The sequence below is a fragment of the Chiloscyllium punctatum genome, chromosome 1 (genome assembly GCF_047496795.1).
Source record: "Chiloscyllium punctatum isolate Juve2018m chromosome 1, sChiPun1.3, whole genome shotgun sequence".
In the NCBI taxonomy this organism is placed as follows: Eukaryota; Metazoa; Chordata; class Chondrichthyes; order Orectolobiformes; family Hemiscylliidae; genus Chiloscyllium; species Chiloscyllium punctatum.
Window position 1 is genome coordinate 83,841,759 of NC_092739.1, and position 21,137 is coordinate 83,862,895.

The 21,137-nt window shown below is 42.7% G+C and overlaps 1 protein-coding gene across 2 annotated transcripts in view; it reads left to right on the top strand.

Annotated features, from left to right (window-relative positions):
- The window catches only part of tusc3 (tumor suppressor candidate 3), a 387,960-nt gene that overhangs the window by 67,064 nt on the left and 299,759 nt on the right, over positions 1-21,137 (top strand). For both annotated transcript variants that reach the window (XM_072569980.1, XM_072569989.1), the window contains exon 2: positions 9,159-9,328. In XM_072569980.1, coding sequence (XP_072426081.1) covers positions 9,159-9,328 — 170 coding nt within the window. The remainder of the gene's footprint in view (positions 1-9,158; positions 9,329-21,137) is intronic.

Here is a 21,137-nt window from a genome sequence, read left to right on the forward strand (position 1 = left end):
CAAAATTGAGCTTTTATCAACAGTCATAAAAGAGAATGTAAACTAGGAGAATAGAGACATGATGTCTGTTCCTATGATGCAAACAAAATGCTGGTTCAAGGACCAATGAATATTTCGCAATCCACAATTGGCACGTGCACCCAGCTCTTGTTTACTGGGACTGGGTGTCATTGAGGTTCTGTATGGCTTTTTGCATTGAATGCTGCTGATCTCTGTCATGCACAATGTAAGCTTCCATCTTCTTCTTCCTCATTTGCTTCCCTGGAAAATTGTTCCCGTTCTCCTAGTTTCTCAGCATTGAGAACATCATTGCAGTTCATTCTCTGAGTAGAACGCAGTACCCTCTGATTCTGTGACGCGCCCTGTCTAGAATACATTTCGAGGCACCTGTCCAAAATGGCCCAAGCAGCAGAACCACATTTCAGCAGCCCAATCATTTGCAGCTCTCTCAGTTGAAGACTGGGCAGCATTGTGTCGGTACTCTGCATCAGTCAGGGGCTGAAAAATGGTGTCATGAGCCACAGTTGCAGTGTGTAGCCCTTGTTCCCCCGCTAACCAACCTTGTAAAGGTTTCTTTGCCCTCACACAACAGAAACATGTACACGTTCTAGGATTTACGAGGTATGGAAGCTACAAAGGTAACAGACAACCTCCAAGAAGTAGATTGATCCCACAGACCACGTGACCATTAATCAAATGGAAGCCCTTCCTGCTGATGAGTTGTGATACGGACGTCACAGTTCAATGTGTGCAAAGTTGATGATATATTGCATCTGGGGAGACCCTGGTATGTTTCCAAATTCTACTGCCCAGGCTGCAGCACTGAACTTATCATTGGGCAGTAAAATGAACCAGTGTGACCTTGCACGAATGGCACTAGCTACTGTCTTGATGTATTTGTTGCTGATGACTGAGGGGTCCCACACAGGTCACCTGTCTCTCCCTGAAAAGAGCCAGTCACATAGACATTCAAAGCAGCTGTCACCTCTACAGCCACAAGAAGTGGATGGTTCCTGCAATCCTGCAGCCCTTGGACCCAATCAAACAATCAACATACTTGCGTCCCAGTGCCTGGAAAATATGGAGCCTGCACTAATATTGCATTCCAGTTCATCTCAAGGAAATGGATTTGGGGACATTGCCACATCTACCGCGATACAGTGAAAAGTATTGTTTTGCTTGGTAACCAGACAAATCATACCTTACACAAGTACATCAGAGTAACAGAACAGAATGCAGAATACAGTGTTGCAGCTGCAGAGAACATGCAGAAAAAGATCAACTCTAATATATGAGAGGTCTGTTCATAAGGCTGATAACAGTGGGGAAGATGCTGTTCTTGAATCTGTTAGTAGATAATTTCAAACTTTCGTATCTTCCACCTGATGAAAGATGGTTGGAAGAGAGTATAACCAGCGTAGGAGGGGTCTTTCATGATGTTGGTTGCTTACCCGAGGCAGCAGGAAGTGTAAAGAGAATCAATGGAAGGAAGGCTGAACTGGGCTACGTTCTCATGCTTTGCAACTTATTATGGTGTTTCGCACGGAAGTTGCCAAACCAAGCTGTGATGCATCCAGATCGGATGCTTTGTATTGTGCACCTAATAAATCCAATAAAATTGGTAAGAGTCATTGTGGACATGTCAAATTTTGGATGTAGGTTTGCTTGCTGATCTGGAAGGTTTATTTTCAGACGTTTTGTCACCATACTAGGTAACATCTTCAGTGAGCCTCCAAATGAGTTTGAGTTTCCTAGGGTTGGTGATGTCATTTAGAGTCATAGTAATATAGCATGGAAACAGACCCTTCGGTCCAAATGATCCATCCGACCAGATATCCCAACCCAATCTCGACCCACCTGCCAGCACCCGACCCATATCCCTCCAAACCCTTCCTACTCATATACCTATCCAAAAGCCTTTTGAATGTTGCAATTGTACCAGCCTCCACCACCTCCTCTGGTAGCTCATTCCGTAACTGTGCAGGTACACGGTGGTGTCGGTGTCGGTGTCAGTGTCTGTCTGTCTCGCTCTCGCTCTCGCTCTCTCTCTCTCCACAGGTAATGACTTTACCAACCATAGGAAACTCAAACTTGTAAATAGAAAGCAGGCGACACCACCAGTCCTTTATTCGGAGGCTCAATGAAGATGTTACCTAGTATGTTGAAGAAATGTCTGAAAATGAACCTTCGAGCTCAGTGAGCAGACTTACATCCAGAACCTCAACCTGAGCTACAAAACTTGCTAATGCCAAATTTTCTTAGCCATCTGAGGAATGAGAGGCATTGATGTGCTTTCTTGACTAATATCAACGTGGGTGGACCAGAATAGATTGTTAGTGATATTTACTCCTTGGAACTTGAAGCTCTCAACCACTTCAGCATCATTGATACAGACAGGGGTATGTCTTCCACTCTACTTCCTGAAGTCGATTACCTGCTCCTTCATTTTGCTGACATTGAGGGAGAGATTGTTGTCTTTACACCATGCCACTAAGCTCTCTCTATCTTTCCCATATTCTGTCTCATTGTTTGATATCCGACACTTTGTGGTAGTGTCATTGGCAAACTTGTATATGACGTTACAGCTGAGTTTGACAGCAAAGGAGTACAGTAACGGGATGAGTACACGGCCTTACAAGGCTGTTGAGGATTATTGTGAAAGAGGTGCTATTACTGTACTTACTGATTGCGGTCTGCCAGACAAGGATCCAGTTGCATAAAGGGCAGCAGAGTCTTGGGTTTCAGAGGTTGAAGATGAGTTTGATTGGAATTATTCTGTTGAAGATGCAGCTAACACCAATAAATAGGAGTCTACTGAGTTTTGTTGACAGCAAAACAGGAGGTTTGCAAAATGCAGATTAGGAAAACAAACCAAGCTATCTAAATAGAGAATACAGTTTTAAAAATGTCTTAAAGCATACAGCAAACCACATCTCATTCAGTTTCCTGCCTCTGACCATTGTGGATAGACAGATCTTGAGAAATGACCCCTCTATATCAACTCTTTAAATTTGATGTAGCTGATTCTCCGTAGTCTTTCCTGTGGATTCTAAAATATTCTTCGATGAATACTCTCAAATCTAACTGCTTCGATTTTAAAACTAATCTGAAGGTTTCTAAGCAAACACATCTGATCAGGAAGTTGCATAAAGTAAACTACTGAGGTAATAGTGCTTTCCTTGAACTGTTCTGTACTCTTTATTTTAGGACAAAAGTTATGTTTGCTTCTGACTTATGTTGGGTCTCTTCAAAACTGCCCAACAATTCGTAATCTCCAGATTTTCTAAGGTAAAAATCAATCCTTGCTTATCCCGAACGAAAACAAAAGTAAGCTAATGGCCCTCAATGTTTACATTCTCTGTAATATATCAGCGCAGTGCAATCAATCTTCAGTTTATACTCTAGGGATTACTGCTGTTTTATACATGCTGGATTAGGTCACTGCTCTGGAAAGGTTGTTTGATCTGTAATAATTATTTCTTAAACCTTCCAGAAAAGTCTCCCACTATTTTGAGATTCAGTCATAGAAAATAAAACATGACATATTTTGTCAGTGGAGGAACACCGAGATGTTTCACACAAATGTAGTGAGCACACAGCTGCTGACATCGATTCTGCCCCATGTTAGAGAATATCTGATATCACCTTAATATGCATTTCCAATGGAATGCTGGATTAGTGGTGCTGGAAGAGCACAGCAGTTCAGGCAGCATCCAACGAGCAGCGAAATCGACGTTTCGGGCAAAAGCCCTTCATCAGGAATAAAGGCAGTGAGCCTGAAGCATGGAGAGATAAGCTAGAGGAGGGTGGGGGTGGGGAGAGAGTAGCATAGAGTACAATGGGTGAGTGGGGGAGGAGATGAAGGTGATAGGTCAAGGAGGAGAGGGTGGAGTGGATAGGTGGAAAAAGAGATAGGCAGGTTTGACAAGTCCGGACAAGTCAAGGAGACAGTGCTGAGCTGGAAGTTTGAAACTAGGATGAGGTGGGGGAAGGGGAAATGAGGAAGCTGTTGAAGTCCACATTGATGCCCTGGGGTTGAAGTGTTCTGAGGCAGAAGATGAGGCGTTCTTCCTCCAGGCGTCTGGTGGTGAGGGAGCGGCGGTGAAGGAGGCCCAGGACCTCCATGTCCTCGGCAGAGTGGGAGGGGGAGTTGAAATGTTTGGGCCACGGGGCGGTTTGGTTGATTGGTGCGGGTGTCTCGGAGATGTTCCCTAAAGCGCTCTGCTAGGAGGCGCCCAGTCTCCTAGCAGAGAGAACATCTCCGAGAACCCGCACCAATCAACCAAACCGCCCCGTGGCCCAAACATTTCAACTCCCCCTCCCACTCTGCCGAGGACATGGAGGTCCTGGGCCTCCTTCACCGCCACTCCCTCACCACCAGACGCCTGGAGGAAGAACGCCTCATCTTCCGCCTCGGAACACTTCAACCCCAGGGCATCAATGTGGACTTCAACAGCTTTCTCATTTCCCCTTCCCCCACCTCATCCTAGTTTCAAACTTCCAGCTCAGTAACTGTCTCCTTGACTTGTCCGGACTTGTCGAACCTGCCTGTCGCCTTTTCCACCTATCCACTCCACCCTCTCCTCCTTGACCTATCACCTTCATCTCCTCCCCCACTCACCCATTGTACTCTATGCTACTCTCTCCCCACCCCTACCCTCCTCTAGTTTATCTCTCCATGCTTCAGGCTCACTGCCTTTATTCCTGATGAAGGGCTTTTGTCCGAAACGTCGATTTCGCTGCTCGTTGGATGCTGCCTGAACTGCTGTGCTCTTCCAGCACCACTAATCCAGTATTTGCTTTCCAGCATCTGCAGTCATTGTTTTTACCTCATTTCCAATGGAATGTCTTGTGCACTCCAACAATAGAGCCATGGAAATGTACAGCATGTAAACAGACCCTTTGGTCCAACGTGTCCATGCCAACCAGATATCCCAACCCAATCTAGGCCCACCTGCCAACACCTGGCCCATATCCCTCCAAACCCTTCCTATTCATATACCCATCCAAATGCCTCTTAAATGTTGCAATGGTACCAGCCTCCACCACTACTACTGGCAGCTCATTCCATACCCGTACCACCCTCTGTGAAAAAGTTGCCCGGTAGGTCTCTTATATCTTTCCCCTCTAGGCATGAGGGGGGAGTTCTGGACTCCCCCTCCCCAGGGAAAAGACTTACCCTATCCATACCCCTCATAATTTTGTAAACCCCTCAGCCTCCGACAATCCAGGGAAAACAGCCCCAGACTTTTCAGCCTCTCCCTATAGCTCATATCCTCCAACCACAGCAACATCCTTATAAATCTTTTCTGAACCCTTTCAAGTTTCACAACATCTTTCCGATAGGAAGGAGACTAGAATTGCACACAATATTCTAACAGTGGCCTAACCAATGTCCTGTACAGCCGCAACATGACCTCCCAACTCCTGTACTCAATACTCTGATCAATAAAGGAAAGCATACCAAACGCCGCCTTCACTATCCTATCTACCTGTGACTCTACTTTCAAGGAGCTATGAACCTGCACTCCAAGGTCTCTTTGTTCAGCAACACTCCCTAAGACCTTACCATTAAGTGTATAAGATTTGCTTTGTTTGTTGTCCAGAAGTGCCCATGCAGGTACAGGAGGTAGTTAGAGAAGCTAAGAGAAATATATCATTTATTGTGAGGAGTATTGAACGTAGAATTAAGGGGTTATGCTTCACTTATACATGACATTGGTGAGACTGTATATAGAGTACTGTGCATTGTACTCCTTATTTAAGGAAGGACCAAAATGCATTGGATCGAAATGCTGTTCAGAGAAGGTTTGCCAGACTGATACCTTGGAAATGGTGATTTGTCTTCTGAAGAAAGATTGGTCAGACTAGGCTTGTATCTGCTAGAATTTAGAAGCATGCGAGGTGATTTGAGTGAAACACGGAAGATCCTAAAGAATCTTTACTGGAGAATCTCAAGCTAGAGGTCACTGTTGGAAAATTAGGAATCATCCATTTAAGATAATGGTGAGGAGAATTTTTTTTTCTCTCTGATGTTTGTGAATCCTTGGAACTCCCTTCCTCATAAGGTTGTGGAAGGAGAGTGTTTGAATATTTTTAATACAGAAATAGGCAGATTCTTGATAATGTTATGAGCAGGTGAGGAGGAGGAAATCAGCAATCAGTAAATTTACACAAACGTTTCTATTTTTTTAAGCACACAGATATTGCACCTCAGTTAAATGTTGATGGGGAGATGCCAGTGTTGGACTGGGATGGACAAAGTCAGAAGTCAACCAACACCAAGTTATGGTCCAACAGCTTTCAGAATGCTGCTCCTTCATCAGGTGACTTCACCTGACGGAAGAATCGCACTCTGAAACTTATGATTGTAAATAAACCCGCTGGACTTCTGACAGCTAAACCTTGGTTAACTATATCAGATTGAAGGAGCCAATTCCAAGGTTTTTGTGAATGCAAGGAAGAGGAATTCTATCACGTTTTAGTCCAAGAAAGGAAAGTGATATCAAATACAAATACAAATGTAAGTTTAAAAACTGAAAGAGAGTGAAGACTGTCTTGTACAGGCAGGGAGATAACAGCAAAATACATTCCACAGCTGCCCAGTTGGCTTCTTTAGCAGGAAGTGGTTTTAATTGTTCCCACACCCACCAATTCCTTAGGAAGTTTATTTACAAATCACCCCCATGTAAAAAAAAAATGCCTCCATGTCTTTTTAAAATTTCTCTCCTCTCACCTTAAAACTATGTCCCCTAGCTGCCATCCTAAGGAAAATCAATCTTGGACACACTCTATACTCCTTGTTATTTTATAAACTTGTAAAAGTACACCAGAATTCTCCAGAATACACTTTACAAATTCTTCCTCATGGTTTCCCCTATCAATCTGACTGTCCCATTATACATGAAGATTAAAGTCACCCATGATTAATGCGCTACCATTGTTTCATGCCCTCATTATCTCCTGATTTATTCTTTATTCCACAATATAGATTCTGTTCATTATCTGGTAACTGACATTTTTGTAGGATACATTTTTTTTCTCGATTTACCTTATTCAAACCATTAAATATTTTGAACCCCTCTACCAAACTCTTATGAGTCTTATGTACTAAGATGAACAATCCCATTTTATCCATGTAACTGAAATCGCACACCCTTAGCACCATTGTAATAAACCTCCACTGTATCCTTTCCAAAGCCTCAAGACCTGTCAGCTCAAGACTGGATATCCATGAGGTGCTGTGGGCTGTTTTTAGCAAAGAATAGTAATCCAGCATAATATGTAAATTCATGGCCTGGCATATCCCCCAGTCAAGCATTACTGTCAAGCCACAGGATCAACCTTGGTTCAATGAGGAAGGCAAGCCAGGAGCACCAGGCAGCAATGACCTTCCCTCCATTATTAGTTCAGAAGTGAGGATGTTCACCGATTATTGCACAATGTTCAGCACTGTTCACGGTGACTCCGATACTGAAGCAGATCATGACCAAATTCACAAGATCTGGACAATATCCAGGCTTGGGCTGACAAGTGGCAAGTAACATTCGTGCCATAGAAATGCCTGGCTATGACCATCACCAACAAGTGACAATCTAACCACCATCCCTTGGCATTCAATGGTGTTACCATCATTGAATCTCCCACAATCAACATGCTGGGAGTTATCATTGATCAGAAACTGAACTGGACTCACTGCATAAATGTACTGGCGAGAAGAGTAGGTCAGAGGTTAGGAATACTGCGGTGTGTAACTCGCCTCCTGACTCCCAAAAGCCGGTCCATCATCTACAAGGCACAAGTTAGGAGTGTGATGGAATACTCCCCACTTGTTCTGGATGAGTGCAGCCTCAGCAGCACACAGGAAGGTTGCCACTATCCAGGACAAAGCAGCTTGCTTGATTGGCATTACATCCACTCCCTCCACCACTGACGCTGAGTAGCAGCAGCGTGTACTATTTAACAGATGCACTGCAGAAATTTACCCAGGATCCTCAGACAGCATCTTCCAAACCCACCAAAGCTTCCATCTAGAAGGACAAGTGCAGCAGATATATGGGAACACCACCACCTTCAAGATCCCTTCCAAGCCATTCACCACTTGGAAATATATCAACGTTCTTTCACTGATACTAGGTCAAAATCCTGGAATTCCCCCTTCTAATGGAGTTTGGAGGGGTTTTGCACTTTGTGGAGTTTGCACTTTGCCTGAGTGGGTTGCCTCCAGGTGCTTTGGTTTCCTCCCACAGTCCAAAGAGGTAGATTGGCCAGGCTAAATTGACCATAGCGTTAGCTGCATTAGTCAGAGGTAAATGTAGGGGAATGGGTCTGGTTGGGTTACTCTTCGGAAAGTCACTGTGGACTTGTTGGGCCAAATGGCCTGTTTCTATACTGTCGGGACTCTAGTCTAGCCTAATGGCATCGTGGGTCAACCCATAGCAGTGGACTGCAGCAGTTCAAGAAGGCAGCTCACCACAACCTGCTCTAGGGCAGCTAGGGACAAGCAATAAATGTTGGCCCCGCCAGTGATGCTCACATCCCAGAAATGAATTAAAAATAATGTGAAGAAATAAATAACTCTCAAAATTGAAGTGGAAAATGTAATCACATGCAGCTTTCCACAGGCTCCACTGAAGCCAGAGCTTACATCTCAGGGCTGGGTTAGGTGATCACTAGTGTTGAGCACTCCCTGAAGTTGAAGATTATATTCCAGCCAGTGCCTAACCAATGTTTTATAAAAGGTTCTAAGCCTCTGAATTTTAATTCTCAGCCTCTGTTGCTAAAATTAAACATCCCGTATGCATATTTAGCAATGTTCTCAATTTGTTCTACCTCTTTCAAACAGGTCTTTGATCTTCCAAACTCCTTGAAAATTACAACGATGAATGTCACCTCTTCTAATTCTTCCCCATCGCAATATATCACTTCAAACTTCTCTGCAATAATCTTCATTTGCAGTGTTTGCTGATTTCACCAGTGCAGTTGTATGTTCCTCACAGAAACGATATATTTCTGACAATGATATTCATACTTTCTTCTATTTTGTTTCCTTGCCGTTTTAAGTGTAAGACTTGCTAAGGCAGGTTTTTTATAACTGTCATATAATTAGTGTCAAAGATTTTCCCTCCTAATCCTCATTATTACCTGTTGTACTTTAGAACCTTCTGGCAGAAAAGGTGGAACAGTTAATGGAATGGAGCTCCAGACGTTCAGTCATTCGAATGAATGGTGACAAATTCCGAAGGTTTGTGAAGGCTCCCCCTCGTAATTACTCTGTAATTGTGATGTTCACTGCCCTTCAACCCCAAAGACAGTGTTCTGTATGCAGGTAAGAAAGAAGCATCTTGTACAAAATTTTGATAAGGTACGAACTTCAAATTTATTATGTTCCATCAATCTTGTGACATCGACATCTAGCTTAACTTTAACTTCCATATAATATTTGAATATCTTAGAATATAGAAAACGTAACATTTAAAATGTATAATTTGAGTGTTGCTATGTGATTGCACATCTAGATTGCAAAGTGAAGCTATGGCTGTTGATTCTCTGCACTCCTCTGTCACATGATTGCAATTATCCTGTCAAGTGTAATAGTTGGATTTTATGATCTGGATTAAGTTAATATTTTTCTCAGAAGAGCTCAATCTTCCTTAGTATTATAATACGCTGTCAAGATTTTTCATTGAAAGAAGCAGAATTCATACCCTCAGCTTGTTACTCGTAAGGATCTTACTCTCCATAAACTTTGCTTAGCTTGCTGCTTAATGTATGAATGTCTGTATAAACATTATAATTTACTCAGAAATAATTATAATTCCTTCTAAAGAAATGAATAAACTGCAGGCTTGAACATAACGTTATCTTGTACACTAATTTGTTTTTCCTCCATTATTGGCTGATTCTAAAAGCTATTTCTCACTGTTCGTCATTTAGTGACATTCTTATTCATACAGAAGAAGCAGCCTGATTGTAGATTTTGCCAAAGCTTCATTGTCAGTACCACCATTGTGCAAGTACAGGAACACTAAGTCTTCCATTTAATTAGATGTATGCACCAAAATTACAATACTTTTCATTCAGCAGGGTACTTAAGAAGTACCAAAATTGTTCGAAAATCAAGAACAATGTTAACATTAGCATTTCAATAAAATAAAATACGAACATTTTGTATTATTACCTCATGAACTGTAATTAAACAGCCAGTGGTACAATTACAGGTTTTAGCTTTTCTCAACTCAGCACTATCAATCTTTTTAGTAACATCTGGGGGCCTGTATCAAAATTGGGCCAGCTGTCCCAGACTCTATTTGAGTCACAGTCTGATATTGTTGGAAATTATGTTAGGTGTTGGGGGTTCATCACCATGGTTACCTAATAAAGGCGGTCGACAATTTGTGAGGAATTTTCAGCTTGTTTATTAAGTTAGTTAGGTAGCATCAGAATAGCTCTGATCCATAAGTTAATTAGACAACAAAAGGTATATAGTATTTAACAATTGAGGATGTTTCACTGATACTAAGGGATGAACAGATAGTCAGCCTGGAGTATGGTGATATCTGCTCACTGGCTGAAGTGTTCGGGAGCTCTCCTGTTCTTTTGGCCCACCTTCCAACTAAAGGTCCCTGAGGAGAGTTGCACCCTACAAAGACTAGCCTATAACTCTGAACATATTGAATTACCATATTTCGAGTCGTAGTTTACATTCTGCAAATCACCCATTTGAATCCAGCCAGCCTTTGAACACAGGACAACTTATAATGTTAAGGTAACCAATGACTCCTTGGCCATCTTATGCTAAAAGGTAGTTTTCATTCTCTTTGGCATCAAATTGTTCATTTCCTAGACACAATGGTGCCATATAGTTCTTTGGGCGGCACGGTGGCACAGTGGTTAGCACTGCTGCCTCACAGCGCCAGAGACCCCAGTTCAATTCCCGACTCGGGCGACTGATTGTGTGGAGTTTGCACATTCTCCCCGTGTCTGCGTGGGTTTTCTCCGGGTGCTCCGGTTTCCTCCCACAGTCCAAAAATGTGGAGGTTAGGTGAATTGGCCATGCTAAATTGCCCGTAGTGTTAGATGTAGGGGAAGGGGTATGGGTGGGTGCGCTTCGGCGGGTCGGTGTGGACTTGTTGGGCCAAAGGGCCTGTTTCCACACAGTAAGTAATCTAATCTAATCTAATATTGATGTCAGTTTATGGAACATCATGTCTTTGGTGCTTTTTGTTTCTTTTTTTCTCTGCAGCTGAATCAGTACCCATCAGTGTTGAACATCAGCTATTAGAAACAATAGGGTGGTATCAGCATCGGCATTGATACACTCTGTGGGAGGCTTATTACTTGGCTCAGTAATACCATAACTGATTGAGTTGGCCAAATCCAGAAGGGAATAACTGTTAGAGTGGCGAGGGAACCAATAAGAGGGAAAAATTACTTGATCACATTGCTGATGCATCTGTCCATCAAGCTGATTAAGCTGCAAGAGAACATTGCTTCCATACTAATCAGCAGAGGTGGTATGCATTATATGGAGGTAAGTGATCTCTCAGCAAGGGAATCAGGTATAATGCTCTGTATTCCTTCAACATCCGTCTTGAATGGTGATGGATAATTAAATAACTAACACAAATAGGATGTATCACAAACTCCTTATCCTTTACGATGGTGGAGCTCAGCACATCAGTGCTAAAGCTTAAGAATTTTACAAATATGTTCAGCCAAAGATGCTCAGTGGTTGCTGCACCTTGACCTCCTGTTGTGGACCCCAACATCTCAGCCAGTTTAATTCACTTCACATTTTGAAAGATGGCCAAAAACACTGGATACTGCAAAGACCAGATGTATTGCTGAAGATTTACATTCCAGAATAGTCTGCACCCATAGCCAAACTCTTCAAGTACAACTGCAATACTGGTATCTACCCAGCAATGTAGAAAATTGCCGAGTTATGTCCTGTACACCAAAAGAAGGATGAATCCAACTGGGCCAATTACTGCTCTATCAGTCTATTCTTGATCATTAGAAAAGTTATGGAAGATGTGATCACACTGATATCAAGAAGTACTTGCTCAACAATAACCTACTCACTGATAGCTTGCATTCTGCCAACGAGGTCCTAGTCTCATTCCAGCCTTGGTAAATATATCAACAAAGTTGAGTTGCAGAGGTGAAATTATAATGACTGTCTTTGACATCATGGCAGCATTTAAATCATGGGGAAAACTTCTCATTGGTTGGAGTCTTACTTATCAAAGGAAGATGATCACAGTTGTTGAAGGTAAATCATCTCCATTTCAGGACACCTCTGCAGGAGTTCGGAGGGTGGTGTGCTCAACACAGTCATCCTTAGTTGTTTTCTCAAAGATTTGTGGCCATTATAAGTAGTGGAGATATTTGTTGATGAATGTATAATGGTCAGCATCATCTGTGACTCAGATACTGGTGTAGTTCAGGTACATATGCAGTAGGACCGAGACAATATTTAGACCTGGGCTGGTAATTGGCAAGTGATGTTTGTAGCACAAATACCAAAGCATTGATTGTACAGTCATTGTGTAATACGACATGAAAACAGACCCTTCCGTCCAACTTTTCCACGCAACCAGATATCCTAAACTGATCTGTCCCATTTGCCAGCATTTGGCCCATATCCCTCTAAACCTTTGCTATTCATCTACCCATCCAGATGCCTTTTTAATGTTGTAATTATATCCACATCCACCACCTCCTCTGGCACCATCCTCTCTGTGAAAAAGTTTCCCCTCAGGTCCCATTGAAATCTTGCTCCTCTAACCTTAAACCTATGCCCTCTAGTTTTGGACTCCCTTACCCTGGGAGAAAATCTAACCATTTCCCCTTTGTGTAAAGGCATTAGAATCACTGAATGCTCCATTATCAACATGCTGGGATTACCATTGACCAGAAACTGAGCTGAACCAGCTACATGTGGTTCCAAGTAGCAAGTCAGATTCAAGTGCTTGTGAGGGAAATAACTCACTTGAAGTTGAAAATGTGTTGCTGGAAAAGCGCATCAGGTCAGGCAGCATCCAAGAATCAGAAGAATCGATGTTTCGGGCATGAGCCCTTCTTCAGGAATGAGGAAGGTGTGCCAAGCAGGCTAAGATAAAAGGTGGGGAGGAGGGACTTGGGGGAGGGGTGTTGGAAATGCTATAGGTGGAAGAAGGTCAAGGTGAGGGTGATAGGCCGGAGTAGGGGTGGGGGCGGAGAGGTCAGGAAGAAGATTGCAGGTTAGGAAGGTGGTGCTGAGTTCGAGGGTTGGGACTGAGTCAAGGTGGGGGGAGGGGAAATGAGGAAACTGGAGAAATCTGAGTTCATCCCTTGTGGTTGGAGGGTTCCTAGGCGGAAGATGAGGCGTTCTTCCTCCAACCGTAGTGTTGCTATGGTCTGGCGATGGAGTCCAAGGACCTGCATGTCCTTGGTGGAGTGGGAGTGGGAGTTGAAGTATTGAGCCACAGGTTGGTTGGGTTGGTTGGTCCGGGTGTCCCACAGGTGTTCTCTGAAACGTTCCGCAAGTAGGTGGCCTGTCTCCCCAATATAGAGGAGGCCACATTGGCTGCAGTGGATGCAGTAAATGATGAGTGTGGAGGTGCAGGTGAATTTGTGGTGGATATGGAAGGATCCCTTGGGGCCCTTGGAGGGACTTAAGGGGGGAGGTGTGGGCGCAAGTTTTGCATTTCTTGCGGTTGCAGGGAAGGTGCCAGGTGTGGAGGTTGGGTTGGTGGGGGGTGTGGACCTGACGAGGGAGTCACGGAGGGAGTGGTCTTTTCGGAACGCTGATAGGGGAGGGGAGGGAAGTATATCCCTGGTGGTGGGGTCTGTTTGGCGGAAATGACAACGGATGATGTGATGTATATGGAGGTTGGTGTGGTGGTAGGTGAGGACAAGTGGGTTTCTGTCCTGGTGGCGATTGGAGGGGCGGGGCTCAAGGGCGGAGGAGCGGGAAGTGGAGGAGATGTGGTGGAGAGCATCGTCGACCACATCTGGGGGGAAATTGCGGTCTTTGAAGAAGGCGGCCATCTGGGTTCTTTGGTATTGGAACTGGTCCTCCTGGAAGCAGATGCGGCGGAGACGAAAGAATTGGGAATATGGGATGGCGTTTTTACAGGGGGCAGGGTGGGAGGAGGTGCAGTCTAGGTAGCTGTGGGAGTCGGTCGGTTTCTAGTAAATGTCCGTGTTGATTCGGTCGCCCGAGATAGAAATGGAGTGGTCTAGTAACGGGATGGAGGAGTCTGAGATGGTCCAGGTAAATTTGAGGTTGACGTGGAAGGTGTTAGTAAAGTGGATGAACTGTTCAACCTCCTCGTGGGGGCACGAGGCAGCGCAGATACAGTCATCGATGTAGCGGAGGAAAAGGTGGGGGGTGGTGCCAGTGTCGCTGCAGAAGATGGACTGTTCCACATATCCTATGAAGAGGCAGACATGGCTGGGGCCCATGCAGGTGCCCATGGCTACTCCTTTGTTCATACTGAGGACCAGTTCAGTCAGTCCGCTTCTTCCTTGCCCGCCGTGCCAACCAGTCCCCTTCCACTGACACCCTCCTTCAACTGACTGAACTGGTCCTCACTCTGAACAACTTCTCTTTCCAATCCTCCCACTTCCTCCAAACCAAAGGAGTAGCCATGGGCACCCGCATGGGCCCCAGCTATGCCTGCCTCTTCGTAGGAACACGTTCCCAAATAACTCACTTGCCTCCCAGAATCCATCTGTCAAGTACAAGGCCCATCAGGAATGTAATTGAATACATTTGCTTGGATGACTGCAGCTTCAACAACACTCAAGACACTTGGCGGCACAGTAGCTCACTGGTTAGCACTGTTGCCCCACAGTGCCAGGGACCCAGGTTTGATTCCATCCTTGGGCGATTGTCTGTGTGAGTTTCCTCCGGGTGTTCCGGTTTCCTCCCATGATCCAAAGATGTGCAATGCTAAATTGCCCATAGTGTTCAGGGATGTGCAGGTTGGGTGCATTGTCCAGGGCTAAGTATAGTATAGTAGGGGAATAGGTCTGGATGTGTTACTCTTTTGGAGGTGTGGACTTGTTGGGCCAAATGGCCTGTTTCCACACTAGGGATTCTTTACTACACTCAGTAGTATCCAGGACAAAGTAGCCAACTTCATTGGTACGTCTTCTCCACCAACTTTAGCAGTTACACCGTCCCCCACCAAAGCACAGTCACAGTCAAAGCTGCTTTACCAGCACTTTTCAAACCTCTGGTTTTCAGCACTGCAAATCTTTATTGGTAAAGGCAGAATGAGAAGAGCAAGGGTAGAAGATATATTGGAAAACCATGATGTGCATCTTCCCATTAAGTCAGACATCATTCTAACTTGGAACTGTGTTATCATTTCATCACTTTTGCTAAGTCAAAATCACAGAACTCCCTTTCTAATAACACCATGGATGTACCTAGCCCCACTGACTTACACAGTTAAATAAGGGGACTCACCACCATCTTCTCAAGGGTCGTTCGGGATGGGCAATAATTGCTGGTCCAATCAGTAACATGTACATCCTGTGAATGCTAATGTGCCAATTTTTGTTTCTCCCCTAGATTTTCATTACTTATTTCCTTCATTAAACTGACTAACCTTTTATTTATTTGGCTAATCCTTTCATCTTGTTTTGAACAAGGTTGTAGTATTTGCAGTTTCTAATTGCTTAGCATAACTTCTGCCTAAACTTGGTAGTTTAAAGATGGTACCTCCACAATTTCCAGCTTACTCCCATCAGTGCCCTTGTGTGCATTTTTGTTTCTTCATTCATTTGATGTGGGTAGCTGTTGAGGCCTCCATTTATTGTCAATCCCTCATGTTGCCTATCTGGCCTGAATCTGTTTTTACATCAACTTCAGGTACAGTCAGCATTTCGAATATGTCCTAGATATCAGTATTTTTTTAAGCTCATCCAGTGTCTCCATTGCCGCCTCTTTCAGTATGGTTTTGTTAACATCTTCATTGGTAAGGGCAGGTTTAACGTATTCATGCCCATTGCCATCATGCGTAAGTCCAATTTTTGGTTACTAACTTAGCTTCTCCCTTTTATTGCCCACTCATTTACTTAACATTTGCTAATGGAAGATGTTTAGATTCCCTTTCACTTTGACTGCTTGTCTCTTTGCATAGTCTCTCTTTGCTGCTCTTATTTCATTTTGCACTTGGCTTTGAGTTTTCTGAATTCAGCCTGTTTCTCAGATGTATTATCAACCTGACATATGTCAAATGCATCATTTCTTTCTACTTCATCTTATTCAATTTCTGCCTTGTCTCTCTGGGAAGTCTGGTTTGTTTGATCCACCTTTCCTTGACGTACATTGACTGTATCTGACCTACCTCTCCTTTAAAAGCTATTTTAATGCAATTTTGTTTGTCCATCTCTTTCTACTGTTTATCAGCAGTAGATCTATTCTCGTCCCAATGAAATTGGTCCTCCTCAGGGTGTTGGTTGAGATAGAGCACGTTCGCTTTGGAGAGAGGCTGAATAGCCTTAGGTTATTTTCATTGGAGAAGGGAAGGTTAATGGGAACCTGATCGAGGTGTATAAGGGGCATGGATAGGGTACAAAGGAAGACGCTGTTCCTTAGTTGAAGGTCAGTTACATTGAGGCACACTTAAGTTGAAAGGCAGGAGATTTAGTGGAGACTTGAGGAAAAGCTGCCTGGGAGAATGGTTCAGGCCGGAAACCTCACAACCTTTAAAAAGTACTTTGATGAGCTTTTGAAATGCCATAGCATTTAAGGCTGTGGGTTTAATGTTTGAAAGTGATACTAGTGTAGATTTAGTGTATTTTTGGCAGGATAGACTTGATGGGCAGAAAGACCACTTATGTGTTGTGCAATTCTATGATTTTTATCCATTTCTGGGACACAAAACTAAACTCCTTGTTACCTTTAACATTAAAGTAAGCATGAGTTCCTTAAACCCAGTATCTAGAAGTCCTTCATTCTCTGGCAGACAGTACACTGATTGACCATCATTTTTTCTGGATTGTTTTGTCTCTGGTTCCTTGCCCTGACACGAAGCAACAGGAATTTTTTTTTCTTTTTTTTATTCGGCCCCAGCCCTTTGCTTCAAGGTTGTAAACGGAATTAAATTGCATGGAAACAAAACAGGCTTACAGGCTCTTTAGTACCAGTCGATAATAGCACGGTAAAATAGAACTAAACCATGTGTTTTTTTTCCTTAACACAATAACATAAATTAAACTTCAAAGACATGGTCTCCTTCCTATTGAAAGATGTTGTGAAATTGAAAGGGTTCAGAAAAGATTTACAGGATGTTGCCAGGGTTGGAGGATTTGAACTACAGGGAGAAGCTGAACAGCTGGGGCTGTTTTCCTTGGAGCGTCAGAGGCTGAGGGGTGACCTTATAGAGGTTTCCAAAATTATGAGGGACATGGATTGGATAAATAGACAAAGTCTTTTCCCTGATGTGGAAGAGTCCAGAATTAGAGGGCACAGTTTTCGGGTGTGAGGGGAAAGATATAAGAGACCTACGGGGCAATATTTTCGCACAGAAGGTGGTACGGTGTATGGAATAAGCTGCCAGAGGAATTACAACATTTAAAAGGCATTTGGATGGGTATATGAATAGGAAGGGTTTGGAGGGATAGGGGCCGGGTGCTGGCAGGTGGGACTAGATCGCGTTGGGATATCTGGTCAGCATGGACGGGTTGGACCGAAGGATCTATTTCCGTGCTGTTCATCTCTGACATACATTTTTCTTAACACTCAGATGCATTTAAAATATCTTAAATCTCCCAAAACAATCATCACTGCTTCCTGAGGCTCGAGAACCTCAAGTGCCTCATCCTCCACGATGCCAGCCTTCCAAGGCAGCAGGTCTGCTGGAGGCTAATCTGGTCAATTCCTTTCACTGTTCACCCCACCCTTCATAATTTATGGGTTTTGGGAAAGAAGATTGCGGTCATGACTGTTTGGACTTTGCATCGATATTTCACCATGAGGTAGTGTCCATGCATTCAAAGAAAATTGGCAAATATCGTTCAAAGCACGCAAGAGCCAGACAATGACAGTATCAAATAAGAGACTATCTATCCACCTCCTTGTGATAGTTAATGAGATTGTCATCCAGATCAACATCCAGGGCTCAAAGTAGAACTGAAGTTTAATTTCATTAGTCACAGTGACAATTGCTCTTTGAGGGAAGGTCAGTAGTTGGGTAATCCTCCGTGTGTGACTCATCACCAGATCCCATAATGCCTTTTTTGCATTAATCTCCATTCTGAAATAATCTCCATTCTGGCTAATACAGAAGCAACAATACAGACAAAGCACAATACTTTTCAGCTAAAGCAGCCCACATGATTGACAAAACACTCACTTCCTTAAATACTCTTGCCTCCATGTCCTGGTGGAGACCTACAGTGTCTTCTACGCAAAATGCATTGCAACTACTTGCTAAGATTACTTTAATACTTCCTCACATTCCTGCAACTTCTTTCAGCAAGAAGGATAAGATGATTTTGAACATAAACAAGTTCCCCTTTCACCACAAAGTCAAGCATTGTCCTGACTTGGAACTGTAACCTCATTCCTTCATTGTTTTGGTCGAAAAGCATTTCTCTGACCTAATTCCATTGTGAGAGTGGTAATTGTTTGTAAACCACATTGTGTTTAGTGGCTAGAAAAGTGGCTTACTACCACTCTCTCAAAGGCACTCAATGCTGGCGTTCTGCTAATTGTTATGACATTAGTGGTGAACCCCTCTATTAACTAAACTAAACACCCAGAAAAGCTCACCACACCACCTAATCTGTTACAATATGAGTGACAGAGAACTCCCAAATTCCGCTATTTAAATAAAATAATATCAATGTATCCTTTAACTCTAAAAGTGAACATTAAACAACAACTATTCACAACTCTAAATCCCCATTTATCTTAACTGTTTATTACCTGCCACCAACTCTATTAACAATATATTGTTCCAATAAAACACTTATTCAAATTAAATCAACTTAATATCAAAACCATACAGTGGCTGTTGTCCTCTGTGTCTTCTTCCAGCTGAAGGTCTCCCTGGGTTTTCTTCTTTTTATTGTGTATATGTTTTATATGAAAAGAAAGCTTGGAATGCGAGCATTTCACTGTCTTTAGTCTGTCTGTCTCGTTGGCAGTTGCTCTGTCTGATCTTCAAAATGCCTGCCTTCTTATCCACAACATCAGATCATCTCATTGGTTTGATGTTGGTAAAGCAATAAATTCAAACTCACTTTGGTTTTAGCATCCTGAGGCATAAGTTAAACTAGTTAAATTCAAATTGTTGTCAAAACAGGAAGTAACTCTGGTATCTATATCACAGCCAAATGTTACATATTTTCTATTTTCCAGTACACTCTGAGGCTACTCTTGTAAACTCTCAGTGCAGAAGAGCATTTGCTCTCTCTTAGACGTACAGTACACATCTTCAACTTCATAACATAATGCTTAGGTCCAATTAATTAATATAAATTGAAAGATCTGAAACAGTGTTGTGTCTGGAACTGTCCCGTTTGTAGAGATGTTTTGAACCATAACCCAGATGCCATCCTTTTAATACTTACCAAGTAGCATTTGCATTTGAATTAACCTGCTGCAGCTCGAAGGAAATATTTGATAAAACAGTTAAATTGGGAGCAATGGCCTTGTATTACTGCTGGCTTGTTAATCCAGAGATCCCCACGTAATGTTCTGGGGACCTGGGTTTAAATCCTACTATGATAGATGGCGGAATTTGAATTCAATAAAACGCTGAAATTAAGACACTAATGATGACCATGGATTCATTGTCAATTGTTGGAAAAACTCAGCAGTTGAAATTCTGAAGCAGGGTCACTAGACCTGAAATGTTTAGTCTGATTTCTCTTTGCAGATGCTGCTAGACCTGTTGAGAATTTTCAGCAATCTCCAGTTTTGTTTCAGATTTCCAGCATTCACAGTTCTTTTGGCCATGTGGCTCACCAATGTCATTTAGTGAAGAAAACTGCCTGCCTTATGTGGTCTGGCCGAAATGTGATTCCAGACCCATAGTAATGTGATTGACCTTTAGCTGTCCTTTAGGCAATGAGAGATGGGCAATAAATACTAGCCAATTAGCGACACTTACAGCCCACAATCGAATGAAAAAAAAAGGAAGGTTCATTTGTGCTTTTTAAAAAAACCACGTGTAGTTGTATTGATGTTTGCTCTCAGATTACTTCATATTAATCTAGAGCTGTATCATTTCTTAATCTTTGGATGTGCAAGTCATTAGTGAAGAAGACTTGTTGCTTGTCCCTAATTGCCCTTGAGTAAAGCGATTTGGCAAGCCATTTTGGGGTGGTTGAGGGTCAAACACGTTGTTGTCGGTCTGGGGTCACATGTAGGACAGAGCAGTTAAGGGCAACTGATTTCATTCCCTGAAGCAGTGCTTCCCAAATCTTTTCAGCTTGTGGTGTGTTTTTAACATTTCCAACTTTTCATGGCACACCAAATATTTTAAATTAGTCAGCTCTAAAATTGTAAGAAATAAATTTTATTTTGAACTGAAAGATACCTAGACTACAATTTTTGAGAAATTTGTTTTGACTCGAATTTCCACGTGAATTTTGAGATGGTTTTAAAGAATGTAACTGTTTAGTATTTGTTTCAATGTTGTGAAGAGCTACACAAAGCTTCTAATTTACACTTTTTAAATATGATCTCTTCTGATTCTTGAGAAGTGACAAGAAACTAAAGTTCAGAAAGGTAAGCAGCTCAAACGACAGCAGAATCGTTAATGTTTGCTTGAGATCAAGGGATGGATATCCATTTCTCTCTTGTAGCCACAAAATTCATCCAGTGGAATGTCTCTAAACTTGGTCAAAGGTGCAATTGCTCCTGAGATTCAGATATTCTTTCAGAGAAATCATTGTTGATTCTTCAGAAGATGCTGCAAATTGGTCTTGAATCCAACCAAAGTGCTCTGTCCCAGATGATCTGCAATAATGCTTGAGTTTATTTTTGAAATAAGTTCAAATGTTACTCCACAAGTGAGATCAGCATTTTGACTGGGTTTGAACTGGAAGGTTACTTGAACATTTGAAGTGAACTATGTCCTACCTCTTCTCTTTAAGGTTTTGATGTGAACCCATTTTACTTG